The following is a 26,806-nucleotide window of genomic DNA, read 5'->3' as shown; positions in this document are numbered from 1 at the left end:
TGTCTTAACTGGTACAATTAATTAATAATAAGAATTGTATATTGATAGATTAATATGAATTATATTACTCTTTTAATTGGTACTCCCTTCGTCCCGAATAAGATGACACACTTATTTTTTTAGTTTGTTTTAGAGCATCCACAATGGTAATAGCCCAGCCATAGCCTAGACACAAGCTCCTCATACCACATGATCAGCACTAAAAACTCCTCATGCCACATCATCAGGACAAGTAATAGTCTAGCCATAGGCTAGCCACAATAAATAAAATTATAAAAATAACAATCACACAAAATACGGAATTCAACTTACGACACAGATACAGGAAAATGCAATAGTTTTATTTAAATAAAAAAAGTACATTAAAAAAATTACATAATTAAAAAAACTAACGCCGTGCAGTCCTCCGCGCCCATAACTCTTCAATTAAATCGTTTTGGAGTCGAATATGAGCTTCCACTTGGCGCATGTCGGCATGTGCTTGGAGGCGGCCGACTTCATCGTGAGGTACCCCACTTCGTTCGTTGGGGGCGGCCACGCCATGGCTTGGACCGACTTCATTATCGTCGTTGGCCCAACTAGTCAGTTGTACACCTTCATCTTCGACAATCATGTTGTGCATGATAATACAGGCGTACATTATATTAGCAATGCAGTCGACATGCCATAAACGGGTTGGACCCCTAATTGCCGCTCATCGAGACTGGAGCACACCAAATGCGCGTTCCACGTCCTTGCGCGCCGACTCTTGCTGTTCCGCAAAGTAGGCCTTCCTCTCATCTGATGCGCACCTGAAGGCTTCACAAAGACGGGTCACCTAGGGTATATCCCATCCGCCAAGTAGTAGCCCATATCATGCTGGTTCCCGTTGGCGATAAACTGATGGCCGGACCGACGCCGTGGCACTGCTCGTTGAAAAGGGCGACGAGTTGAGGACGTTGAAGTCGTTGTTCGACCCGGCTACCCCAAAATATGCATGCCAAATCCACAGCCGGTAATCAGCTACGGCCTCGAGGATCCTCGTGGGATTCTTTCCCTTGTAGCCGGTCGTGTAGAACCCTTTCCAGGCAGCGGGGCAGTTCTTTCACTCCCAATGCATACAATCTGTGCTACCTAACATACCCGGGAACCCATGCTTCTCCCAGTGCATCTGCATCAGCTCCTGGCAGTCTTCGGGGGTAGGGCTTCGAAGGTACTGATCACGGAATATTTCAACCACGCCCTGACAGAAATACTTCATACATTCAAGGGCAGTCGTCTAACCGATGTGGATGTACTCGTCCCACATGTCTGCCGCGCCTCAATAGGCCAACTGCCTGATTGCCGCAGTGCACTTTTGAATAGGTGTGTGGCCGGGTATGCCAGCCGCATCGTGCCTGAAGCGGAAACACATATATCGACGTTCCAAAGCGTCAACAATACGCATAAACAGGGCCCTGCTCATCCTAAAACGCCGCCTGAAAAGGTTGGCGTTGAACCGCGGCTCCAGTGCGAAGTAGTTTTCGTATAGCCGCTGATGTGCAGCTACGTGATCCCACTCAATCACTGCTCGGCGGTGGACAACGGGTCGAGGTCGAGGTACCGCCAGCTGTAATGCCCTTTGTATTAGCCGGTTTATCTCAGGGGACGTATAGGCCTCCAACTCTTCGTTCATTCGCCGTTCGTACTCCTCAGCATCCCCACCACTACCACCACTACTACCACCCGCGCTACTCATTTCGCGTTGTTGCTCTTGTACATAAATTAAGATAGAGAGAAAACTTGTTAAAACAAGTGGTACGAATGAAAATGACGTGCAAATCGCGTATATATAGTGTTTCGAAAATTAAATAAAAAATAAAAAATCGGCTGGCCGATCGAGAGCCTGCAATGGCGGCCAGCCGATCAGCGAGTGCATCGGCCAGCGCTTGGGAATCGGCGTGCGCTCGCTAATTTTCTCACCGATTTGGCGCTGGCCGCCTGTAATGGTTCGGCGAGCTGACCGGCCAGCGCTGGGAATCGGCTAGCCGGTGGATGCTCTTAATTACGATGACATATTTTTATTTTTGGTAACTTTATCTCCAATTAATACATCAAACCACTTTTTTTCTCTCTCCAATTAATTATTGAACTCATTTTTTCTCTCCATTTAATACTTACACCCTCACTCTTTCTTTTTCCAATTAACCACATTAACCAACAACTTTTAAAATTCGTGTCAACCAAGAAATGTGTCATCTTAGCCGGGACGGATAGAGTAAATTTATACAATAATTAAATTTATTAGCTGAATACATAAATGTATACATATAATAAGAATTGATAATAAACAAATAATGAATAATACTCCATATAGTAATATTTGTTGTTAAAGTAATACTCCATCTGTCCCACTAAAAACGAAATGTTTTCCTTTTTGGGTTGTCTTATTAAAAATGAAACGTTTCCTAAAATAGAAATAACCTTATCTCTAATTTTCACTCTCTCTTACTTTACTCTCTCTTCTTTTACTCACAAAACAACACTACATAAAATCTCGTGCCGAAAAATAACCTTTTCATATTTATTGAGACAGGGGGAGTACTATGAAAGTTATAGTACTTGTATAAAGAAGGATGGAGAGATCTAACATTTATTTATAATTTATAAGTGAATGAATTTTGTCTCAAAATGAAAGAAAAACGAAGTATTCAAGTAGCTATACACGAGAATCATCCAATCCAAAGACCTAAATCCAATATCTATTATTAGCATTATAAAATTCAAAAGGTCTAACTTTAAGTATGATTAATTGATTTTTATAAGTAAAAATTAATTTGAAAAATCAATTTTCATTGAAAAAATATTTTCTTTTAAGAATCATTTTGAATCCGAACCACCAATTCAAAATCAATTTTCATTAAAAAAATATTTTCTTTTAATAATCATTTTGAATCCGAACCGCCAAAAAATCGGCAAAAAACAATGAACCGAAAATGGAACCGCTAAAAAACCGTTTGAACCGAAACTGCCAAAAATCGGCATAAATCAGTGAACCAAAAGCAGAACCGCCGGTTCCGGGTCCAAAACTGGAACCAGCTAATGCCTTGTCGGGCGGGTTACGATTTCAACCCCCACCCATTCCCGGAACCCATCCCCCCACCCCCTGGCAGTGTGGTGTCGCGAATCATCCCGCACCGCCATCCCCACACGCCCTCCATTCCTTGAAACAGAGCCGTACCGTGTTGTTAGGTTGCGGGTGGTGCACCCACCAACCCGCTACCGATGTCATAAGTTTCAAAATCAAATAACTTGGAATTTATTCGAACCAATCCATTAAGTCGGGACCGCAGTAATGGAGGCGTATCAATTCGGCAAGTGATTTAAGAAATATTGTATTAAGTAGGTTAAATAAAAGAAGAATAAAGTAAGAAATGAAAAATATAGAGAAATGAAGAGATAATAAAATACTCCAAAGAGAAAAAAATTACTAATATTATGGAACGTACTAAAATGACAAAATATATCCTAACAAAATAAACTACTAGCATTATATATTAAAACTGCTACTTCATTCTAATAATGTCTTCTTATACATAAGTTTCGAAATTAAGAGAAAGGCAATATTATAATATAAACATTCGGATGCATGAAATTTAATCTATCACGCATTGAAACGATTGCATATTCCCTCTAGAAAATATGATAAGGTCGCTGCAGAGTCTAAAAACAGCAAATTAAATCATCAAAAATTTGTACACCAGAAACTCTGAAACAAGAAAAACACAAAAATTGTCAGATTTGGTCTGACGCCTTTCCACGCTATCCATTTTCTTTATCTTTTCTTGATCAAGTCAAAACAATTCGTAAATGTTAATGTTTCAATCCCATCTGGTGGATCACCACACAATCCCCACACCTCACCAAAATTCCTTCTTCGATTCACCTAGAAGGGATTCAAGATTGTTGATCATATCATCTTTTATGCATGATTTTGGGGGAATTGTTAAGGTGTTTGGCCTAGGTTCTTGGTGAAAAGGATTAAAAATCCGATCTTTGAAGGAGGGGAGATGAATTTGGTGTGATGCAATGAGAAGCATTTTGCAGAATAGGGAAAATGAGGTTTCAAATGATAATTAGAAGAGGAGGTTTTACATATATGGCGTTTGTGTTCGCTCTTTCGTTTACCGCGGTGATGGGGGTGGAGAGGGATGATCAAGAAACCTTACTTGCTTATTTGATGGATGCAGGAGAGATCAATCAGGAGATGGTAATAACTCTTCTTCACTTCACCTTTTTATGTGACAGAGATCCATTTTGCTTGTTGATAATTTGTTAGTATATAATAGTGATTGTTGTTTTAGTATTCACAAACTTCTTGTTTATATTGTTTTATTGCAATACTGTAACTCACTTTGTAGACCAAAGCTAAAATATTACTGCTGTTTATGCTTCAAAAACTTCTAATGTGGAATGTTTTGAAGTTTGCTTTGTCGAAAATTAGTCTTTGTTAATGGATGAGATTGTTGTTTTATGTTTACTTATGAAGCAAGGTTATCACGTTGTATCTCCTCGTGCTATATCATTTTTAAATCTTGTCGTATTTCAACCAGCTATGCACGTAGATGCACTCATTTGGGTTATAAGCTCATGGATGGTGTGTTTTCGACTTTTACTTGATATTCAATGGAAGTTACTAATAGTTTTTCAATTTTTTGGACAATATTTGTAGTTGTTTGATCTTTGTAACAATAGCATATGAAAGATTTTTCTGCTGTAGGCTGAATTACTACGGACGGACTGCATTAACGAGCTATCGAGTGCCAAGAAAACATTGCAGGATTTTGAGTTATGCATCGTGAAGGAAAGGTCAGTGAGCCGTGAGGAGCTTTATGGTGGATCATCCAGAGGGAAGACGCATGATGCTCGCAATGCCATGTGCTCTCAGATTAAGAAAATCCTCGTAGATTGTTTGCACGATAAAAACCTCGTGCTCCCTGTCACTGGTGTGGATACCAAGTACTTAGGATCTTTATCGTCTTCTCCTATAAGGCGTGAGTTGGCTGAGAAATCCGGAGAGCAAGCTGATCCATTCCCAACCATCATGCTTGCTGTCGGGGCAACTGCAGCCCTGACCTTTATCATTTGTATCCTGCTGTTTTATATCTGCTACGCGGGTAGCTTTGCAGCAGGTCGAAACGATGTGAGGCCTCTCCTCAGCTTGACCTTAAGTGACAATTCCTCCGGTAGATACTGTTTTTTTTTCCTTGAATAACTTTTGCCTTATCCTAACTGTTTGCCTTCTCACTCATGCTTGTTTCCTCAATGCTTCAGCCTCTTCGCAGAAGTGTTTGACTCTAGAAACGTTGACAAACGAAGAAAAGCTTGGCAGCAGCCTCGGGCATACCAGGAGTAGCGGGAACGTACACTTGGAGTCGCGGTCTCTGGGAAGTTTGAGCCATAGCAGGAGCAGCGGAACCTTATTTGTGCAGTCGAATGGTGTGAACGAGGAACGTTCGCTCAACAGCTCACATTCTCTGAATGATGCACTTACTCTGGCTAACTCGGTCACTCTGAGCAGTTCCAAGAAAGAGAAGCCTCTCGGAACTTCTGCTGACGACGCTGCCAACTCCACTGAAGGGGCGATACCTATATTTCCGCCTCTAAAGCCGCCTCCCGGGAGGAAAATGCCTGCCAGCCTAGCTACCTCAACTCCTCCCCTGCCCCCGGCTTCAACACCTCCACCACTTTCCGCAGCAGCACCTCTCAGCACACTGAGGCCACCAGGAGCAATGGCACCAGCACCCCTGCCTCCTGGAGCACCGCCACCCCCTAGAGCTCCTGGTGGTCCACGTCCACCGGGACCACCTCCACCCAGGGGGGGGCCACCGCCTCCTCCTGGTGTAGGTGGTCCTCCACGGGCTCCTGGGGTGAGGCCTCCTAGGGGTGCACATCATGCACCAAGCTCATCCGAGGGAGATCTTGATATAGGCGAGTCTAAGACGAAGCTGAAGCCTTTCTTCTGGGACAAGATGAATGCCAGTGCTGACGATTCGATGGTTTGGAGTCAGATCAAAGAAGGATCATTCCAGTAAGTTCAGTTTTTCAGCCATTCAAATGCTTTTTTTATGTGCAAGTTGTTGTTTGACATGTAAATTCTCTCAACAGGTTCAATGAAGAGATGATCGAAACCCTATTCGGATACGCCCCTGCAGGTAAAAACATGCTTGCGTCAAAGAAAGACCCGTCCCAAGAGGCTCCTAAGTTCATTCAAATAATTGATGCCAAGAAGGCACAGAATCTTTCGATTCTGATCAAAGCATTAGGCGTGACTACAGAAGAAGTCTGTGATGCACTCGAAGAAGGTTGTTTTCCACCCTTGTTTCTGTTCATTTGCACAAGGGATTTCAGTGTAGGATATAGAAAATTCACTTATATGATTGTGTTTCATCAAAATGCAAAACATTTTGCATGTATTGTCAGTTTCTTTGTTGTGGTAAACTATCCAGAGATGTTATTTCCTCCTTGTTTCGAATCATGTAGGTAACGAGCTTCCTATAGAACTTATTCAGACTTTGTTAAAGATGGCGCCTACTTCCGAAGAAGAACTAAAACTGCGACTCTTCACGGGTGACATAATGCAGCTAGGCCCTGCTGAGCGCTTTCTAAAGGTCATGGTTGATATTCCGTTCGCGTTTAAGAGGCTAGAATGTCTTTCTTTCATGAGCGTCCTTGAGGAGGAGTCAGCGTCGCTAAAAGAATCTTTCCTCGTCCTGGAGGTAAGCTACTGATCTGTTGCTGCTCATCCGGACGAATGCATCAGTGTTATAGTGATCCAAAACCGTATAATTTCTGCGAATGTTGCAGGCTGCCAGCAAAGAACTGCAGAAAAACAGACTGTTTCTCAAACTTCTTGAGGCAGTTCTTAAAACAGGAAATCGCATGAACAGTGGCACGTTTCGCGGTGGTGCACAGGCGTTTAAGCTTGACACGCTTCTAAAGTTGGCGGATGTGAAAGGATTAGACGGGAAGACAACGTTGCTGCATTTTGTTGTCCAAGAAATAATCCGAGGGGAAGGCATAAGAGCTGCTCGTGCAGAGAGAGAGACGCGAAGCATGTCCAGCATCGTGTCTGAGGATCTTGACATTGGCTCTGACATAGACACGGATGAGGATTTAAGGAGCCTCGGTCTTCAGGCCGTGTCACGCCTTGGGAATGATCTCGAGAGTGTGAAGAGAGCTGCAGCTTTGGATATTAATAACATAACCGGGACAGTTGGGAGGCTCGGCTATGCGCTTGTGAAAGCACGCGATTTCCTCAACACGGACATGAAGAGCATAGAGGAAGAGGAGGACAAGGGGTTTGAAGCGGCGCTGAGGTCTTTTGTAGAGAGTTCTGAGGCTAATGTCAGGTGGTTGTTAGAGGAAGAGAAACGAATAACTGCCCTCATCAAGAGCACCGCCGATTACTTTCATGGAACTTCAGGGAAGGTGGACGAAGGGCTGCGATTATTCTCAGTCGTTCGCGATTTCCTTGTGATACTAGATAAGGTATGCCTTGAAGTTAAAGCCACGCCACCAAAGCCAAAGGTGGAGAAGCCTAAAGTGGAAGAGAAGCCTAAAGAGGAGGTGAAGCCTAAAGAGGAGCAAGAGCCGAAAGAGGAGGATAGTTCCGATGATTCAGATGAGTCGGACGATTCAAGTTCAGAGGAGGATACATCAACTGCCAAAGATGGTCCAGTTGCTGCAGCTCGAAAACAATCTCTTCCGGTAGCAACCATGCCTAATACGCGTCGTGATAGTTCAGATGATTCGAGTTCGGAAGAAGAGGACAAGCCAGACACAGTAACTAGGGAAGTACTACAGAATCCTACTAGTGCATCAACAGTGAATGAGGATCCAATTGATGGCCTAATTCCTAGTAGACAACCGGATAGTTGAGACGAAGACGACGAAGATAAGGACTGATTGTAGTAGAATCAGAAAAAAAAATCAAGCGTAAGTAAGCCTCATCTTAGTTTAATGCAACCTATACATTGACCTCAAGCAAGCTGGGGTCTAAGAGAATACAGTAGCATCTCTTCTTTGATTAGGGCATAGATGATTTTTGGAAAGTGTAGGAAAGTTATGTATTATCTTCCCTTGTAACTTTGTGTTGTTGTAAATCTTGTTGTGCTTCCATTAGATTACTAGACATAGGCAGCTCTCCTTTGTTCATACACATATGATTCCAATTTCAAGTCATCACTGACTGTCTTGTTTTTCTATGTATTCCTTTTCCAAATCTTCTTCATCTTTAAGGAATTAACATAAAAGTACAAAATCAAGATCAAGAGTCCATAAGTTATTTATAGCAAAAAAAATATTTATTAATATGTATTCATTCGAATATAGATACTTAATGAAAAATGTAACAAGATTGTTTTATTAAGATGCAAGATTTTAATTTAATCTCTATACTCTATACCTTAATGATGGACGGATGGAATAGTATCTCCAAATTTTCTCTTGGTGAATAGTTAATCCTGAAGTCAATGATCTCGTTTTCGAATCCACTATGAAGTGGCTTTTAAAATTTGTATTCATTTACTTATAAGAGCGAACTACATAAACTATCCATGACGTTTCCATTTGTTTCACTCCACATCCCTGACAAAAAAAAATATCGCCATAAGTCTCTGGCCTTTAACATAATCACATATCAGGTTTTATTGGACCAAAAGACCCATTCAGCCCTAAAAGGGCATTATGGTCATACCGCATGGATTCTGCAGTGGCTGCCTACAACCCTGGCATGATTTGACGGTCGTGAGTCAGTTATGATGGGTGCGTCAGCGGCGGTTCGTAAGCAGTTCGACCACACATACACGCCTCGTATACATGACTCCAGTTGTGATTTATCAAATAACTTTCAAAAATTTCACGAGCCTTATTTTCAGCCTTCACTCCCACCCCGCCTAAAATTTTAGCAAAAAATGAAGTTAACTCTCCCACCCCGCCTAAAAATTGCAAAACATTGTTCTCACTCATCATTCTCTCTGCCCCCTTCTGTGAAAAACTATCTTGCATGAATGGCGCCTAAACGGAAGTGCACTGGATCCTCAGGCGCTTCGTCGTCATGGAATTCGTCTCGCCGTAACAGGGAACCCACACCCCCGCCATCATCACCACACTGGCGACCACCACCGAGACATGCACCGGTGGTCATAGATGTGGAAGAAGAAACTTGGGATATCCGAGATCCTAATCTTGATTTTTTCATCCCAGAAGATGAATATAGTAAGTTATAATCCTTGGTTTGTGATTTAGGGTTTAGGAAATTGATTTTTTTTGTGAATATATTTTTGTTTCTCCGAAAATTGATTTTTAATCCTTAGTTTGTGATTCAGGACTCCAGAAATTTATTTTTTGTGAATTTTTTTTTACTGTTTTGGTTTGATTTTTAATTGTCCGATTATTGTTCTCCTTAACAGGGGATGCACCTGGAAAGTTTTCAGTTGCTTTCCATCATGGCGGTTCATTCTTCAATACCAACGATGAGAAAAAATATGTTGGCGGGTATTTGACATACTTCGATTTGTGCAACATAAACCATTTCGAGCTCATAGACCTCTCGAGCATGGTGTTAAAGTTGAAGTATGATAGGAAGATGATATGTGAGTTCTATTATTGTGATCCAAAGTACAGTCATGACTGCGCGGGGGTTTTAATCGGCGGCCCGTTGTTGCCCATTATTGAGGATACACATCTGAAGGATTTCCTCAAAGTGGCGTCTACTACGACAAAGTTAGTTCATATCTATGTTGTGGAGATAACCCGGGCTGACGCTATATTGAAGAAAATGAAGGATGAAGCCCAAGAGCTTCTCAGATTCAAAGCGTCTAAACCCCCAGGAGTCATTATTGAAGAGATTGAAGAAACCGAACCGAATGTGCCAAAGCAAAAGCTTAGACCGATGAGGAGGCAGCGGGGTCAGTTTCAAGGGCACCGGAATAAGCCTTCAATGATTGGCTGGTATGATAGGGATGTAGAGTTCGAGGAATATCTTACGAAGAGTTTAGACGACGATCGTGCTAAGAGGAAGAGGGACGCGGAGGTAGCTAGTCAAAATTTAGCGAATGCATTTGAAGCGGTATCATCCGAATTAGTACCAACCGAAGCCCCGGTCTCTGAGATTGGAGAAGTATCAGTAGCAGCACCCGACGTTGAATGTATAGCAGAAGTTGGAGGAGGATGTGTTGGAGAAGTAGGAGAAGTTGGACGTGGAGACTCCCATGCACAAGTACCAGAGGTAATGAGTTGTGATTTACACAATTGATTTAGTACCTCATTTGTGTACATTTGGTGTACCTTATTTGTGATTTAGTCCCTCATTTGTGATTTAGTGTATTGCAGGATGTAGGTAGACCTTCATCTGTGGACCATTCCATTCCGATTGGTCCAAGTGTCCATGTCGATGAACCTACAACTGAGTCTGAATATGTAGTTCACCAACCAGATTCGGACAGGGCAGGAGCATTTGCAGTTGAAGACGCGTACCGACCGGTAATAGACTGTGGTTGTCAGCCACAACTGGACATACGGGTAGACAATGATATCTTTCCAATCATTGAGGACATTACCCATGAATTGTTCATGTCTGAAGCTGACACCCAAGTGCAAGAGTCGGCTTCAGCTAAAGCAGCATGTGAAGAACCCGTACCAGTGGTAGGAGATGTACCCCATCAGGGGGCGGAAGATGTTTATTGTCCGTCGTCCGTTTATGTTCCCGACGGACGTCATCTTCATAACGAGGGAAGTACTGACGATGATGATGATGAGGTCGGCCATTTTATCTCGTTGGCCAACATGTGTCGTGATGAACAAATGTTTATCTCATATTACGAGTCGTTATGTCGGCAACAATGCCCGGAACAGGAGGCGGGACAACAAGGGGGTGCGGAGCCAGAGACCGATGCACAAGGGTTTGGACAGCAGCTGGTGAAAGCAGTGGAGGGTCCAAGAAAAGGCGAAGATTCTCCCCTGTTGTTGAGAAAAGGAACTCGTCAGATACAGACCCTCTATACGAGCAAGAGACAATTGATGAGCTACAAGATCTCCAAGATCTAGAGGATTTGGAAGGCTTGCGTAGAAAGGGTATCAAGTACACCTCCTTCAAGTTGACAAATGAGCTTCCAAATTGGAAGCCTGGTGATTTTTTCAAGGATAGAGATTTCTTCTATAAGGACATTCGCCAGTACGCGATAATGAGCAGACGCCGTGTAGATGTATCCAATAATGATGGCAAAAGACTTCGTGTTATTTGTAAAGGAAAGTCATGTGAATGGTATGTTTATGCAAGGAAGATCGAAACCCACAACAACATCGATTTTGTGGCAGTGAATATGCACAGAGATCATGCTCACACATGCTCTCAAGTGTTGGATCAGAGATGGTAGACGTCCAAGTGGCTAGCTGAGCGTTACATGAAGAAAATCAAAGCGAATCCCCACATCCCATTGGCGGGTATACGGCAGTGTGTCGATGAGGAGTTCGGGCTCAAAGTTGGCAGGATGAAGGCGTATTGCGCAAGAGACATTGCATTAGAAGGTAATTTTGACAAGGCGGGACTCCAATATCGGAGACTGTTCGACTACAAAGCTGAATTGGAACGGACACACGTTGACTCTAGTGTGCATATACACTACGAGAACTTCAGGGATCCTGAAGCTGTGGGCCCGAGATTCTTGCAGTTTTATTGTTGTCTCGGGCCGTTGAAAAAGGGCATTTCTGCTGTCCGATTATCTTCTTGGATGCCTGTTTCTTGCGAGGTATGTACAGAGGCCAACTTATGACGACCATGGGAATTAATCCAAACAACGGATGGTGGTCTATTGCGTGGGCGGTGACTGAGGCTGAGAGCTATGAGCAGTGGAAATGGTTTCTCAGCTATCTGGCAGAGGACATCAACTTACAGGAGAATGCCCTAAGAGTTGTCTTCATGTCTGATCAGCAAAAGGTACGAGTAATGTGATTTCAGTAAAACGTGTATATTAATTGTGATTTTTTAAATAATACTACTTTAGTAGTGATTTCGCCTATAAGAGTAGTAGTTCGAGTGTGATTATAAATTTTCTGTATGTGTTGTGGCTTATACATGTACTAATGGGTGTTGTGTTACATACATTTGGTAGGGTCTTGCAAAAGCAATCCTTGAGGATTTCCCACAGAGCGAGCATCGCTTCTGTATGCAGCACATATACAACAACTTCAAGAAGAGATTCATCGGGGAGAATTTTAAGGAGATGTTGTGGGAGCTTGCGTCGAGTACAACCCACGAACAGTATGTGGAGCGGATGGATGCACTGCAGATTATATATCCCCAAGCACATCAATACCTACTCGGTATTGCTCCTAAAGAAAAATGGGTAAAGGCTTATTTCTCTCCGCATGTGTATTGCGATGTTATCCTCAACAATATATGCGAGACCTTTAATTCGAAGATAGCGATGCTTCTGTACGAAAATGTCCTATATCCAATCAATGGGATGGATAATTGGCCGAAGACTTCTGAAGTTGGATTTGAACTGGCACCCCCAAGGACAAAGAGACAACATGGACGGCCAAAGAAACTGAGGCGTGAAGAACTCCAGGTTCGTCATCACGCGAATGGATCTGAGTCACTACGACGAACCTTTGTACTCAGATGTCGTCGGTGCGGACAAGATGGGCATAACCGTAGAACATGCACTAATGATCCTCGTGTAGATGCTCGAACCGAAGTTGGACATAGTTCAAAGCCCTGTGAGCCCAGTGAGCCACCCACAACGGACGGCGGTGACAGGACTGAGTCGTCTAACGTGTTTCAAGATGAAGAGGCATTATTCATTACAATTATATGATGTCCCTACCCGCTAATTGTGTATTTGAATGGTTTGTTTGCTATAGACAACTCTACCTCGGAGTGAACGACCTAGCACATGTCGGTCTACGCAGTCAACCCAGGAGGTAGTATTGAAGATCACTTTTCATTTCATAAACATTGCAAGTCAATTTGACCGGTTTGTTGTTTGTTGTAGACCAATCCCACTGGTACAAGGCCTAGCACACGTCGGTCTACGCGGTCAAGCCAGGAGGTAGTATTCAAGATCAATCTTTCACTTTTCATTTCTTAATAATCCAGTCAATCTGACCGGTTTGTTGTTTGTTGTAGACCAATCCCACTGTTCCAAGGCCAAGCACACGTCGGCCCAGGACTCGGCGGCAACGCTGTGGCCGTCGAGGGGATCAGGATTGAACACGCGCGGTGGTCAAGTTTGAGAACCTTAAAAGCGGAGATAACCCTGTTGGTTTTTGTTTGTGTCTTGTAAACAATGGTACCTTGAAGTCTTTTTGTCTAACATTAATCAGATATTACATACTATGCTTGTTAGGGATCATCATGGGAATGCACTTGTATTTTAAATATGCATGTTAGGGATCAAACATTATGACTATGTTTTTGTCTATGCTATATGAGAAGGCCCTTGTACTGTATATTTTAACTTTGTACGTAGGGTGGTATTTCACATAAAGTTTTGTACGTCGGGTGTTATTCAACCAAAAGTTTTGTACGCAGGGTGGTATTTCACCAGAAGATGTGTACTTTAGTTGTGATTATAAAACTAAAACTTCAAAGTGTTAGTTTGATGTACCTATGCGTACCTATGCGGGAACTTCATTCGTCAGTGTGAAACTTTATTCCTATACAAGTGTCACTTATTCACACCCCGTATACTTCAAGTGGAACTGCAAATATTTAGTACCAAAAAATCCCCTCTTATTGCTTGAAGAAAAAAAGTGTTACCATTACATTAAGAAAATAATTACAACGCATAAAAAAATATTACAAACTTCAAATTTCGGGACGATTTTTTGGTTCTAACAATTTCTAAATTAAGACGCGCACACTCCTCAGTCTTCATGCTCAATTTTAACTTCAGATCCGCACATTCGTCACTTTTCATGCGCAATTTATCTTCAAGAATACCTTCCACAATATTCTTGCAACGGAGTTGTTCTTCAAACCTGTCTCGTTCGAGCTTGATTCTTTGAAAGTAAGTGTCTTGGCTTGGCAATTGACCCGCATCAAACCAACAGAAGAATCTGCAATCATCTTCCTTCCATATTGGACAACGATAGTAACGTCGTCCAGGATTAGCAGCCGTCCTAGATGTCACAAGCTCAGCCTCAAGATCGTGATTACAGATCACAATCTCCGGACGAGGCCACTCCCAATTGAAGCTTAACCCGAACGATTGAGAACTTGAAGACGACATTGCTAGAACGAGCTGAATTGGAAATTAAAACCCAAACATTAAAAACTTATACGGCATTATTTATGAAATTAAATTCCCAAAAAAATTGCACGACACAGCCTAACACACATAACCCCTAAATTGAATACAGCCAGATTCAGCTGCAAAATCCACCCAAATTCAGCTACAAAAACCACCCAAATGGGTCATAGTGCAAGTTTGCGATCTCAAGCTCAGCTATACAGAATGAATTGAAAAATGAGTATACGACGGCAGGGATCACACTCATGAGACGAAAGAAAATGGGAGGATGAATTGAGGTGAGAGGATAGAAAATACTTTCATATCCTTAAAATGTAGTGGGAAGTACACAAATTAATTCGACCATCAACAAAAAAAATGCACGATCCAGCCGAACACACATAAACCCTACATTGAATACAGCCAAATTCAGCTGCAAATTCCACCAAAAAAAAGACCCAACTCGGTAGGGATAACACGACAACAGACAATGGAAGGACGAATTTCAGTGCGAGAGAAGAAATTACCTAAATTGGGATCCTACAACAGAGTATACGACGGTTGAGTTGATACGACGAAACACAATTGAAGCTTGAATTACAGTGAGAGAAGAAAGAAAAGAAATTTATTTCAAACACTTAAGAATTGATGCACATTACACGTAAGAAAACAAATTTGAGTTGACAGCGATGCAGACCTACTGTCTGCAAAAGTGCAGCATCGGGCAGAGTATGCCTGCACACACTCGGTAATATGTCTAAAATGCCCTGCAAGGCATAAGGGTATTGTAGTCCGAAAAATGGCTATAAATATACGATATGTGATTATGTTAAAGGCTAGAGACTTGTGGCGATATTTTTTTTTGTCAGGGGTGTGGAGTGAAACAAATGGAAACGTTAGGGATGGTTTATGTAGTTCACTCTACTTATAAAAAGAAAGACCATGACGCCAAGAGGCCTTAGGCCATCCACATCCCTCTCTCAATACCGTGTCAATACCGTCACATCCCTTCACTATTCATGGGCCTCATTGCACTTTTTACCCCTTCTCTTAACTAAGAGACAGTACTTGCAACCCTCCATCTCTTAATCATCTCATCCCTTAACTATTTATTCAATTTCTTTTTTATTTTTATTTCCAACAAGTTCAATTAATAAAAACACACTTCATTAAATAAAATAAAATTATTACCTCCGTCCCTGAAAGTTTGTCACAGTTTACCATTTCAGTCCGTCCCTGAAAGTTTGTTACACTTCACTTTTTACCATTTTTGGTAGTGGACCCCATATTCCACTAACTCATTCCTACTCACATTTTATTATAAAATTAATACTTTAAAAGTAGGACACACATCCCACCAACTTTTTCAACTCACTTTCCATTATATTTCTTAAAACCCGTACCGGGTCAAAGTGTGACAATATTTGGGGGACGGAGGTAGTACAATTTAAATCCTAAAAAAACACATAATTAAAATATTAAAATAAAATAAAAAAGACATAATTTAAAATACTAGAAATTAAAAATTGCACACTTAAATTATAAAAACTACTCCGCCAGCGAAATCATCCCCCGAAGGCGGTGGCGGTGCACCCAAGCTAGATGGAGGCGGAATACCAAGTTGACTTGCCAGATACTCAATGCCGGCAAGATGGGCTTGATATTGGGCAGGCGTCATGCGGGAAGTGTCAGCCATCGTGGCGGTGAAGTACATGGACATTAGGGAGGACGGCGGCCCTTGGGACCACGCCTGGCTTGATTCGCCTCGGCCCCTCCCTGCGCGAGCTCTAGCCGCCTTCGTCGCCTTGTTCCCTTGCGGCCGACGTCATGTACCGGAGGAGCCCCTGCATCGGATGTCAGGAACTCAACCTCTTGTGAGGCGAGTATTGGCCACATACCGGAGGAGCCCCTGCATCGGATGTCTTCCCTGCCCTCACTAGACGAGTATTGGCCACATACTGTGTGCTTCGTGCGTTTCAAGCTCGAGCTCGTGCTGGACTGGACACCTCCAACCCATCTATCAAGCTCTTTGACCGACTGCCAAACATCGGCATGTTTGAAATCTTTTATTGTGTCGGCTTTAAAGACTCGCAAAGCCGCTCTCAGAATGTCGGCTCCACTGGCTCAGCTTTGTAATTCTCCGCTTCATTCTTGTAGATCCCACAAAATGTTTTGATATCTCTGTCGACTCGTTCAAAATTACTGCGAAGCATCTTCAAGTTGCGGCGGCGGGCCCCCTTCGCTTTTCCTTGTTATATACGTCAGTGACCTTATCCCAAAAACACTTGCGGGTTTGTTGATTCCCGACGATGGGATCATACGACGTGTTGATCCAAGCGTCGAACAGAGCCATCATCTCCGCTGAGTTGTATGGATGACGGCCTAGGTCCTCCTCCTCGTCCTCCTCCTCCTCTTCCTCCTCGTTTCCTCCTCTTCTAGCTCCGATCGAAAGGTTTTCCGAAGTGTGTTCGTCCGGAATATTCTCTCTAATTTGGGATAATCCCTGCGTTTGCCCATACCTCGGAGCAGAGGGACGATAATATGCATCAATAGGAAAATATGGTGTTTGGTACGCAGGCGTCGACGAGCCTTGGGTGCCCGGCGATGAACCGGAACCGGAAGCACCCAAAACATTGTACATGCCCCCCAGTCGACAAACGAGTTCAAGTCGAAGCCGCCCTCGCCGTCGGAGTTTCCGTCACCGGACATTTTTGCAGAAATTGGAGAGGAATGAGAGATGTGTGTTTGTGTGTAAAATGAAAGAGATAATGGGAGTATTTATAGAAAACAAATACCATTACAAACGGTAATATTACCGTTTAAAAATTTTAATTTTTATATATTTTTTTTTTAGAAAATCGAATTTAAAAAAAAATTATTTATTGCGTCAGCATGACGACGCCCACTCGCGGGCCGGCGAGTGAGTGTCACGCCTCGCGCCAGAGCTCGCCACATGGCGCTACCGCATGGCAAGCTGGCTCGCCAGCTTCATCTCCGCGAAGGGCCACGGGACGGGAGTGTCGCATCGCTGTCTCGATGCGGTCTCATCTCGCCGAGACGAGACCGAGCCCGCATTGAGACAGCGATGCAGGTGCCCTTAGATCAACTCATTTTTCATCTGAACAAGGTGATGTATGTGTATGCAAGAAATTCAGATAAATTGTGTTATTACAACATAAAGTAATTTGATTATAATTGACAATCGCAGACAGACATTTACAATCTAATCGGCCATAACCTCTCTAATGAAACGTATGATCTATTTATCAACACAAGTCACCCCAATTTTTATTAGAACAAGGTGATATTACTTATTAGGGTATAGAGGAATAATATGCTATATATCTTACGTGAGCTTCGTATGTGAGCATCACTCTCGTTTGACGTACGTTTAATATTGTTTACTTCAATTTATATATTTAGTTTGATTCTAGTACATTAAAAAATGTTATTGAAAATTTTAATTTCACAAAATTCATAAATATCAAAGTTTGATTTCTTATTTTATTAATTTGTTTCAAAATTATAGTGAAAACGAGCAAATCAAGCTTTGATTTTTATGAATTTTATGAAATTAAACATTTCAATAACATTTTTAAATGAATTAGAATAAAATTAAATATATAAATCGAAATGAACAACACTAAATATGTGTCAAACTAAATATATAAATCGATACGAACAACATTAAATATAAAAATATTATATTCCCATTTTAATGAGAAAAAATTATTCGTTACATGAGTTTGTATGCTGTTTGAGCAAGAACTACTTTTATATTTTTTCCATCATACATAGTTTATCTAAATTACACATTAATCACAATTTAATCAATAATTCAGTATAAATAATAATATTAATATTAGTTTTTTAATATATTTATATTTTGAAGTCTCATATTTTTATTCACGTTCGTCCATCAAAACTAGTCTGATACTAAAAAATAGAAAGTTACACTCAGTTGTACAAATTTCTTTATATTTATCATATCAAACCAACTAATTAAATTAATCTAATTCAATAGTACAAATTTCTTTATATTTATCATACCTAACCAATTTTGATATATTTACAATGATTTTGGTCATAATGTAAACTAAATTTGAAAAGTAATTCGAGTGTATTAGATTATAATTCCAAAAATAGATAGGATTACATGAGTATTTATTTATTAAAAAATCAAAATGGAATAAATTTTGAAATACCATTAAATATATTTTCTTGCTGCTATTCTCTTAGTCTATTTTAAGTTTTTGAAGTACCATTAAAAATTATTTTTTAAAAGTTGTGAATTGTACGTGAAATAACACTGATTATTTCGATAAAAATTTCAGTAATCTAAATATACCATGTTGACATGATGACGTGGTATTCTCATTAATATTTTGACAAGTGAAAGTAAATCTATGCCATACTTAACTAATAAGACATTAACTTTTTATAAAAGAATAAATAATCCAAAATAAAACAAGAGCTAAATTGTACTCCATGAATACCTCATTTAAGATTATTACAAAAGTCACATATTGTGTTATACTCCCTCCGTCCGCGATTAGGAATCCAGTTTTTTTCATTTTATTCTTTTCACGAATAGGAGTCCCGATTCATAATTAACATAAATGGTAAAGAGACCTCACATTTCATTAACTCATTCCACTCACATATCATTTAGGTCATGTTTGGTTGACGGGAAAGTAAAGTTGGCAAGGAAAATGATTCCTAAGAAAATGAATCACATGAATATGATTCCTAATAACTTTACTTTCATGTGTTTGGAAATATCAAAATTTTGAACTTTATATTTGATTTAAATATCAAACTAAAAATATACTAATTATGATTTTGTTTATAAAAATGAATAATAATATAATTTTTTTAATAAATTATTAATTATAAATAATAATTATTATATTGTTATATTTATTATTACGATGTATAGTTTAAATATGGACTATTCATCATAATATATAATAATTATAATAAATATGATTATTATTATATTTAAAAATATTATAATTAAATATATTTTATAATTCAAAATTTTCCTACAACTATATTGATTATTTATTAATTTATAAAATAATAATTATTATTTAGTTATTATTATTATTATATGATTTATATTATGTAATCATATTTTATTTGTTTAATAAATTATTAATTATAATAATAATAACAATTATATATAAAAATTATAATAATATAGTTATAATTATTATAATTTTAATTATAGTTATTTATTATACTGAAATGATATGATTTATAATTTTAAATTATTTTGAAAACATTGTAATTAATAATAATAATAATAATAATAATAATAATAATAATAATAAATAATAATAATAATAAATAATAATAACTATATTATATTGCATTAAATATGTAGGAATTCTAAAACTGAGAAAAAGAATACCTAAGAAAAGTTAGGATTCAGAATCCTAGAAAGTTGTACTAACTTTCCTTGTTCTCGGATTCTGATTACTTTTCTAGTTTGATTAAAAGCCAAAACAAACACAGAAATTTAAAATTTAAGGAATCAGATTACTTTCCCAGTCAGAATCATGACAACCAAACATAGCCGTAAAGCCAATATATATAAGTGAGACTCATATTCTACTAACTTTCTTCCACCTATTTTTCTTAACATTTCTTAAAATCTATGCCGGAAGGAAATGAGACTCATATTCTTGGACAAAGGGGGTATAAATATAAATGTGTGTAACGTATAGAATAGTTATATATAGGAGGTCAAAAAAATTGAAATGTTTTCATATTATAAATTATAAATTTGGAATATACTTGTCCCTGAAAATTCGTCACATTTCACATTCTTTTACGATTTTTTTATAATAGACCACACATTCCACTAACACATTCTCACTAATATTTAAAAGTAGGACTCACATTCCACCAATTTTTTTACCCACTTTCCAATACATTTCGTAAAACACGTGTCCGATCAAAATATGACAATTTAAAGGACGGGGTAATATAATCATTTTCATAAAAAAATTAAAGGTTTAATTTGAATATTAATTGAAAACAAAATCAATGTTTTTAATTTGAATATCAATTGAAAATAAAATCCTCTATAATTCCATATGTCAAATTATCATTAGAGCACCCGCAACGCATATCACGGGTGTCTCTTATCTCGTCCCTCCGAGACGAGACCCACGCGGGACGCGTTGCAGCGTCCCGTCTCGTCACCATACAGCCGAGACGCCCGTCCCACCGAGACGGATGGCGAGCCAGCTCGCCACGCGCGCGCACGACGTGGCGCGCGCTGGTGCCACGCATGATACCCCATCGCCGGCCCGCTAGTAGGCTTCGTCACGCTAACGCAATAAATCATTTTTTTTTTAAAATTGAATTTAATAAAAAAAACAAACGGTAATATTACCGTTTTCGACCGTTTTTTCTTTTTTTATTTTTTTTTTATTTTTTTACTCTATAAATATTCCTATTCCATCCTCATTACACACACAAACACACATCTATTCTTCCCAAATCATCTTCATTTCCTCTCCAATTTTCATCTAACCTCTCCAATTTTGATCACAAAATGTCCGGCGACGGAAACGAGGGCGGCTCCGGGGGGTTTGACATCAACGCGTTTGGCGACTGGGGGGCATGTACAATGTATTGGGTGGTTCGGGTTCCGGTTCGTCGACGCCGGGCACCCAAGGCTCGTCGACCCCGGCGGGTACCAACCACCCCATTTTGATGTGGATGGATACGCTCGTCCCTCCGCCCTGAGGTATTCGCATGGATTATCCCAAATTAGGGAGGATTATCCGGATGAACCCACTCCGGAAGGAGGACGAGGCAGTGGAAGCTCCAGGGCATTCGACGCTGTGGAGGAAGAGGCGGAGGCGGCCGAGGAGGATGAGGATGTAGGTCAGCATCCGTACAGCCGCAAGGACATGATGGTTGTGTACAACGCCTGGATCAGCGTCTCGTACGATCTCATCGTCGGGAATCAACAAACCATGAAGTGCTTGCCGACATTCTGAGATCGGCTTTGCGATTCTATTTAGACGACACCGGTAAAGAATTCAAACATGTCGATGTTTGGGAGGTCGTCAAAGACGAGGCAAGGTGGGCCGGCGGTGTACAGTCCAGTACGGGCTCGACCTCGAAGCGCACGAAGCACACGGCGGGGTGGCCAATACTCGTCTAGTGGGGCGGTTCAGGCAGCGCCGCACAAGAGGTTGCCTCGCAGGAGGTTGATGGCACGGCGGACGATGCAGGGGGGTCCTTCTGTGGGCGCCGTCGGCCACAAGGGACCAAGGCGGCGAAGGCGGCTAGAGGGAGGAGGGGCCGAGGCGAATCAAGCCAGGCGAGCTCCCAAGGGTCGCCCTCCTCCTTAATGTCCATGTACTTCACCGCCACGATGGCGGACACTTCCCGCATGACGCCTGCCCAATTTCAAGCCCATCATGCCGGCATTGTGTATCTGGCGGGACAACTTGGTATACCACCTCTACCGCCTCTAGGGGATGATTCCCGGCGGAGTAGTTTTTATAATTTCTATAAAATTATATTTTAAATTATGTCTTTTTTTATTTATTATGCTACGAATTTAATTATGTATTTTTTTAGGATTTTAAGTTGTAATTTTTATTTTATTTAATAAAGTATGTTTTTATTAATTGAATTTGTTGGAAATAAAAATGAAATTGAATAAATAGGTAAAGGATGAGATGGTTAAGAGATCGATAAGAGATGGAAGGTTGCATGTTCTGTCTCTTTATTAAGATATGGAGTAAAAAGTACAGTGGGACCATGAATAGTTAAAAGATGAGACGGTTAAGAAACAGCATTGCGGATGGCCTTAGTCAATTCATCGTGCCAACATTATTTACCATGTAATTTTTTCTTGATTATTTTTTATTATTTTCCGCTTTTGAAATACTAAAGAAAATCTAGATTTCATACATTCTTCTTTTTCCATTTTATTCTTTTGGCGTGGTGATGCAACGAATCCGGAAATTCTGTATTGCGTTATGAATGAACACATAATTAATCAAAGAAAATACTTTTTTATCATACATTAAAAAAAATTGCCAAAATTTGAAACCAATGTGCATGAATCAGTTTTATGTTTCGGATTTAATACTTCACTACGTTAATGTTTTAGATAGATAAATAAATAAAATAATGAATCAGTTGCAATATCAAAATGGAAACTTTCTAAAAAGAGAAGGTTTGATTTCATCAATATAGCTCCAGAGCATTTTCACCCAATTCATCCCTAGTTATGCACAAATCTTACCATCCCCAACTACAAACACAATCAAATTGAGTAATCCTAACCAAACAAACCCTAAATAATGCAATTCTAAATTCAAAAGCAACAGCTTAATCATCATCAGCGGTGGGCTTTGATGATCCACCCGCCTTCTTCGGTAGAAGCAGGTTGTGGATGTTGGGCATCACACCACCGTTCGCAATCGTCACATCGCCAAGCAATTTGCTCAACTCCTCATCATTTCTCACCGCCAATTGAATGTGCCGCGGCACAATTCTCGTCTTTTTGTTGTCTCTCGCCGCATTTCCAGCCAATTCCAAAACCTGCAATCAATCAAAACTCGAATTTGATCATCACAGCGTTAATCAGTCAATGAAAATCAACTTTTCTGGTGACATTAAAAAAATACCCAAATTAACTTTTCCAATCGAAACCCTAAATTTAAGAAATCAAAAATTGAAGATGCCGATTTATTAATGGAAACGAAACTTTACCTCGGCAGCCAAGTATTCGAGAACCGCGGCGAGGTAAACGGGAGCTCCGGCGCCGACACGCTCGGCGTATTTGCCGGCCTTGAGAAATCTGGCAATTCTGCCGACGGGAAATTGGAGGCCGGCTTTGCTGCTACGCGATTGGGCTTTCTTCGCCGCTCCCGATCCAAGCGTTTTACCACGCCCTGCCATTTTAATTACCAGAAATTCTAGAGGTGATGGAATGAATTTTTCAGAGGGAAACAGAGTTGGGAGAATTGAAAAGCATTAGATCTTTATATAGTGGCTAAGTGTGGGATTTAATCACGGGGATCGTACTTACAGCCGTCGATAAGATAATCAGTGGACGGTCCGGATGGGAAGCCAGATTTGTGAGTCGGATCAGGATTAGTTTGACCATTTTATACGAATATTAAATCTGCTGTTCTTATTATCTTATGTTTAAGATTAGGAATTTTATCAATTTTTAGATTTTAATTTTATGATTATCACATTTTTTATATGTTTAAATTTTATGCATAGTAATTCATTGTAGGTATATAAGAAAAAAAATTGTGAAATTTGATCGGTCTATTCCGTAACAATGAAAATAAGTCTTGTAAAAATAATGAAGTGTGAGGATAATTGAGAAAGATGTCAATGTTCATGGTTATTATTAGGGTTCAGTTTCAAAGTTACAGTGCAGATAAGAATTTAATAAATAATTTGGTTAGCATTTGATTAGCTCGTTGGGTTGATTCGAAACTCAAATGTTAAAATATTAGGGTACCCGCAATGGGGCACCCGATGGCACGCCCTATGGCGTCCATCGTCCTCGGGCGCGGACGATGCCCCCATTGTGGGTGCCCGCCATCGTCCGTCCCCTTAGTCCGCGGCCGATCCATAGGGCGCGCCCTATGTCGCGGACGATGGCCTATCGTCCGCGCCATCGTCCACGCCATTGCGGGATCGGCGGACGATGGCACACGTTTTCGATTTTTTGTATAAATACTCCTACCCCACCTTCATTTCTAACGTTTCATTTCACGATTTCACTCTCGAAACTCAAATTTTTATTATTACTACGAAATGAATTCAAGTCCCAAGAGTCCGATGTTTGGGGAGGCTCGTTGGTCGGGGGATTGATCGATGAGCTGCGCCGGAAGTTGGGAATTGCGTAGATTTTAGCCAACTCAAAACGTGTAACTTTTGTTTAATGAATGCAATCTTCGCCGATTTTTAGTTAATCGTTGTGTTTTTTAATTTAGTTTGCATTACATTTTTTAAAACATTTATATTAATTAATAAAATAATAATATAACATTTAAATTAATAACATATAGAGCGCGCCTTAGAGCGCCCCATTGCAGGTGGGGGTAGGAGGATAAAACTGATGACGTGGCGCGCCATAGGGCGCGCCTCATTGCTAATGGCCTTAGGATTGAAATACTAAATAAAATTTCACAGTAATTCAAATAGGAGTAACCCAAAGCTCGATGAGCTGAGCTGATTAACATTTCTATCCACGGCGTTGTATTTCACTTAGAATACCATTTAGTGAACCATTATATTGTAAACTTCTCTATTTAGCCGCATCATAATAAATACTATAGTCATAAAACTTTAAATACTATAGTCATAAAACTTTAGTTCAATTTCAGCCTAGGCTTAATTTTTTATTTCATCATTTTTAGTAATTTTAAATTTTATACATTTATGTAAATTATAGTAATATTTAAATAATCAAAATAAATAACCAAATAATTGAAAAGTTACTTAATTAAAATTAAAAATTTACATTAAATAAATACAGAAAATTAAGTATTTCAAACTCTTAAAATTACTTAAGAAATCAACTTTAGTTGTTGTGTGTACTTTTTTTGATTAAATCTTATTAGAGTTGTCAGTAAGCTCGTTCCTCATGCACCCTAAGTTGGGTTGTCACGGGTAAATACTGAGCTAGATTTAGCTTCATCTTTCATCCTATCCAGTTTTGTTTCTCCTTCGTCCTCGATTATCATATTATATATTATAATAATCTTAAAAATGGTAATCGAAAGTTGTGGGATTCATAAGGCGATACATAGTTTGAGAAAAGGTATTTGAGAGTAAAAGACTTTGTATTTCTTGTGTTATGTTTACAATGTAATTCATCACCTCATTATATATATGAGAATATAGTCTATCTAAGGTAAATACAATTAAAGGTAATCATCATCAAAGGTAATCATCACCTCATAAGGTAAATACAATCAAAGGTAATCATTCTATTTTTGGATAATAATGCAATCAATTATTCTCCAATATTCACTTAATTATTCTCCTTTTGATATGCTTTGACACTCCCTCTCAAGTTAAGCAATGGTATCTCCGATGCTTAACTTGCCCAATATCTCTTTGAAGACTTTTGGGTGAACTGCTTTAGTCAATATGTCTGCAAGTTGTTCTTCAGAATGAACATACATGAATTCAATAATGCCTCCTTCTAATTTCTCTTTGATGAAGTGACGATCAACTTCCACATGCTTTGTTCTGTCATATTGCATTGGGTTTTCTGAGATACTAATAGTTGTCTTGTTATCACAGAACAGTTGGCTCTTCCGAGTAGGCGGGAAGCCAATTTCCGTGAGCAGTCTTCTTAGCCATAGGATTTCCATGAGTTCACTTTTCATTCCTTGGAACTCGGCCTCGGCGCTAGACAGAGCCACGACCTTCTGTTTCTTACTCCTCCAAGTAACCAAGTTGCCCCCGATGAAAGTGAAGTAGCCTCCAGTGGATTTTCTGTCCACTGGATTGCTTGCCCAGTCAGCATCAGTGTACCCATCAATCTCTAAGTCTTCTCTTTTTGCTAGAAATACTCCATAGCCTACAGTCCCTTTCAAATATCGCACGATTCTCAATGTGGCCTCCATGTGGTTAGCTTGAGGTCGGTGCATGAACTGACTTACGATGCCGACGGCATACATGATGTCGGGTCTGGTATGTGAGAGATAGATGAGTTTTCCTACAAGTCGTTGGTACCTTTCTTTGTCAGCGAGATCTACTCCTTCTATTTTCAGACCATGGTTGGGAATTATTGGAGTGTCTACGGGCTTGTAATCGAAGAGACCCGTTTCTGCCAATAAGTCCAGAACGTACTTCTTTTGCCTTAGAAATATTCCGTGTCTGAATCTCAACAATTCTATCCTCAGGAAGTATTTCAGTGTTCCCAGGTCTTTCATCTCGAATTCTCTAGATAGGTTTTCCTTCAAACTCTGGATCTCTTCTGCATCATCTCCAGTAATGATCATGTCATCAACGTAAATAAGCAGACATGTTACCTCCTTGTCTCTCCTTTTTGTGAAGAGTGTGTGGTCGGATTGACTTTGTTGGAATCCATGTTTGAACATTGCCTGGCAGAATCTTCCGAACCAGATCCGTGGAGATTGCTTCAAACCATATAAGGTTTTTCGTAGTCGGCACACTTCTCCTGCTCCAAATTCTTCGGATAACCCCTGTGGAACTTCCATGTACACTTCCTTGTCCTTTTCTAACTCTCCATGGAGGAAGGTGATGGTCACGTCGAACTGGTGGAGTGGTCAGTTTTTGCACACTGCTATAGACAGTAGTGCCCGCACAGTATCCATCTTTGCTACTGAGGAGAATGTTTCTTCATAATCCACTCCATATACTTGAGTGTAGCCTTTCGCAACGAGTCTCGTCTTGTACCTCTCGATTGAACCATCTGCTCTTATTTTTATGGTGAATATCCATCGACATCCAACTGGCTTCTTCCCCTTTGGCAAGGTGCATTTCTCCCATGTGCCATTTTTTACTAGGGCATC

At 40.1% G+C, this 26,806-nt stretch overlaps 2 protein-coding genes across 2 annotated transcripts; one reads left to right on the top strand and one right to left on the bottom strand.

The window, feature by feature from the left end:
- The first annotated feature begins 3,711 nt into the window (after positions 1 to 3,711).
- On the top strand, positions 3,712 to 8,244 carry LOC121788089 (formin-like protein 3). The gene is made up of 6 exons (XM_042186963.1): positions 3,712 to 4,228; positions 4,739 to 5,204; positions 5,293 to 6,049; positions 6,127 to 6,323; positions 6,502 to 6,737; positions 6,826 to 8,244. Exons 1-6 carry the CDS (start codon positions 4,076 to 4,078, stop codon positions 7,897 to 7,899), a joined length of 2,883 nt encoding a protein of 960 aa, XP_042042897.1. The 5' UTR covers positions 3,712 to 4,075; the 3' UTR covers positions 7,900 to 8,244.
- A 14,207-nt stretch (positions 8,245 to 22,451) lies between these two features.
- On the bottom strand, positions 22,452 to 23,251 carry LOC121785682 (probable histone H2A.3). Its single transcript, XM_042184086.1, has 2 exons — positions 23,007 to 23,251; positions 22,452 to 22,835 (listed from the first exon to the last, which is right to left on the bottom strand). The coding sequence occupies exons 1-2, from the start codon at positions 23,193 to 23,195 to the stop codon at positions 22,623 to 22,625; spliced, it is 402 nt and encodes a 133-aa protein (XP_042040020.1). The 5' UTR covers positions 23,196 to 23,251; the 3' UTR covers positions 22,452 to 22,622.
- Between the last annotated feature and the right edge of the window lie 3,555 nt (positions 23,252 to 26,806).

This window comes from Salvia splendens, chromosome 22, assembly GCF_004379255.2.
Source record: "Salvia splendens isolate huo1 chromosome 22, SspV2, whole genome shotgun sequence".
NCBI classification, from domain to species: Eukaryota; Viridiplantae; Streptophyta; class Magnoliopsida; order Lamiales; family Lamiaceae; genus Salvia; species Salvia splendens.
The sequence above is the reverse complement of the archived record's forward strand: the minus strand, read 5'-3'. Positions and strand labels throughout refer to the sequence as shown.

Coding starts and splice junctions, on each gene's coding strand:
- LOC121788089 (XM_042186963.1), top strand. CDS start 4,076: ATGAGGTTTCAAATGATAATTAGAAGAGGAGGTTTTACATATATGGCG. Junction 6,050..6,126: donor ATCAAAGAAGGATCATTCCA/GTAAGTTCAGTT, acceptor TTCTCTCAACAG/GTTCAATGAAGAGATGATCG. Junction 6,738..6,825: donor AATCTTTCCTCGTCCTGGAG/GTAAGCTACTGA, acceptor CGAATGTTGCAG/GCTGCCAGCAAAGAACTGCA.
- LOC121785682 (XM_042184086.1), bottom strand. CDS start 23,195: ATGGCAGGGCGTGGTAAAACGCTTGGATCGGGAGCGGCGAAGAAAGCC. Junction 22,836..23,006: donor TCGAATACTTGGCTGCCGAG/GTAAAGTTTCGT, acceptor GATTGATTGCAG/GTTTTGGAATTGGCTGGAAA.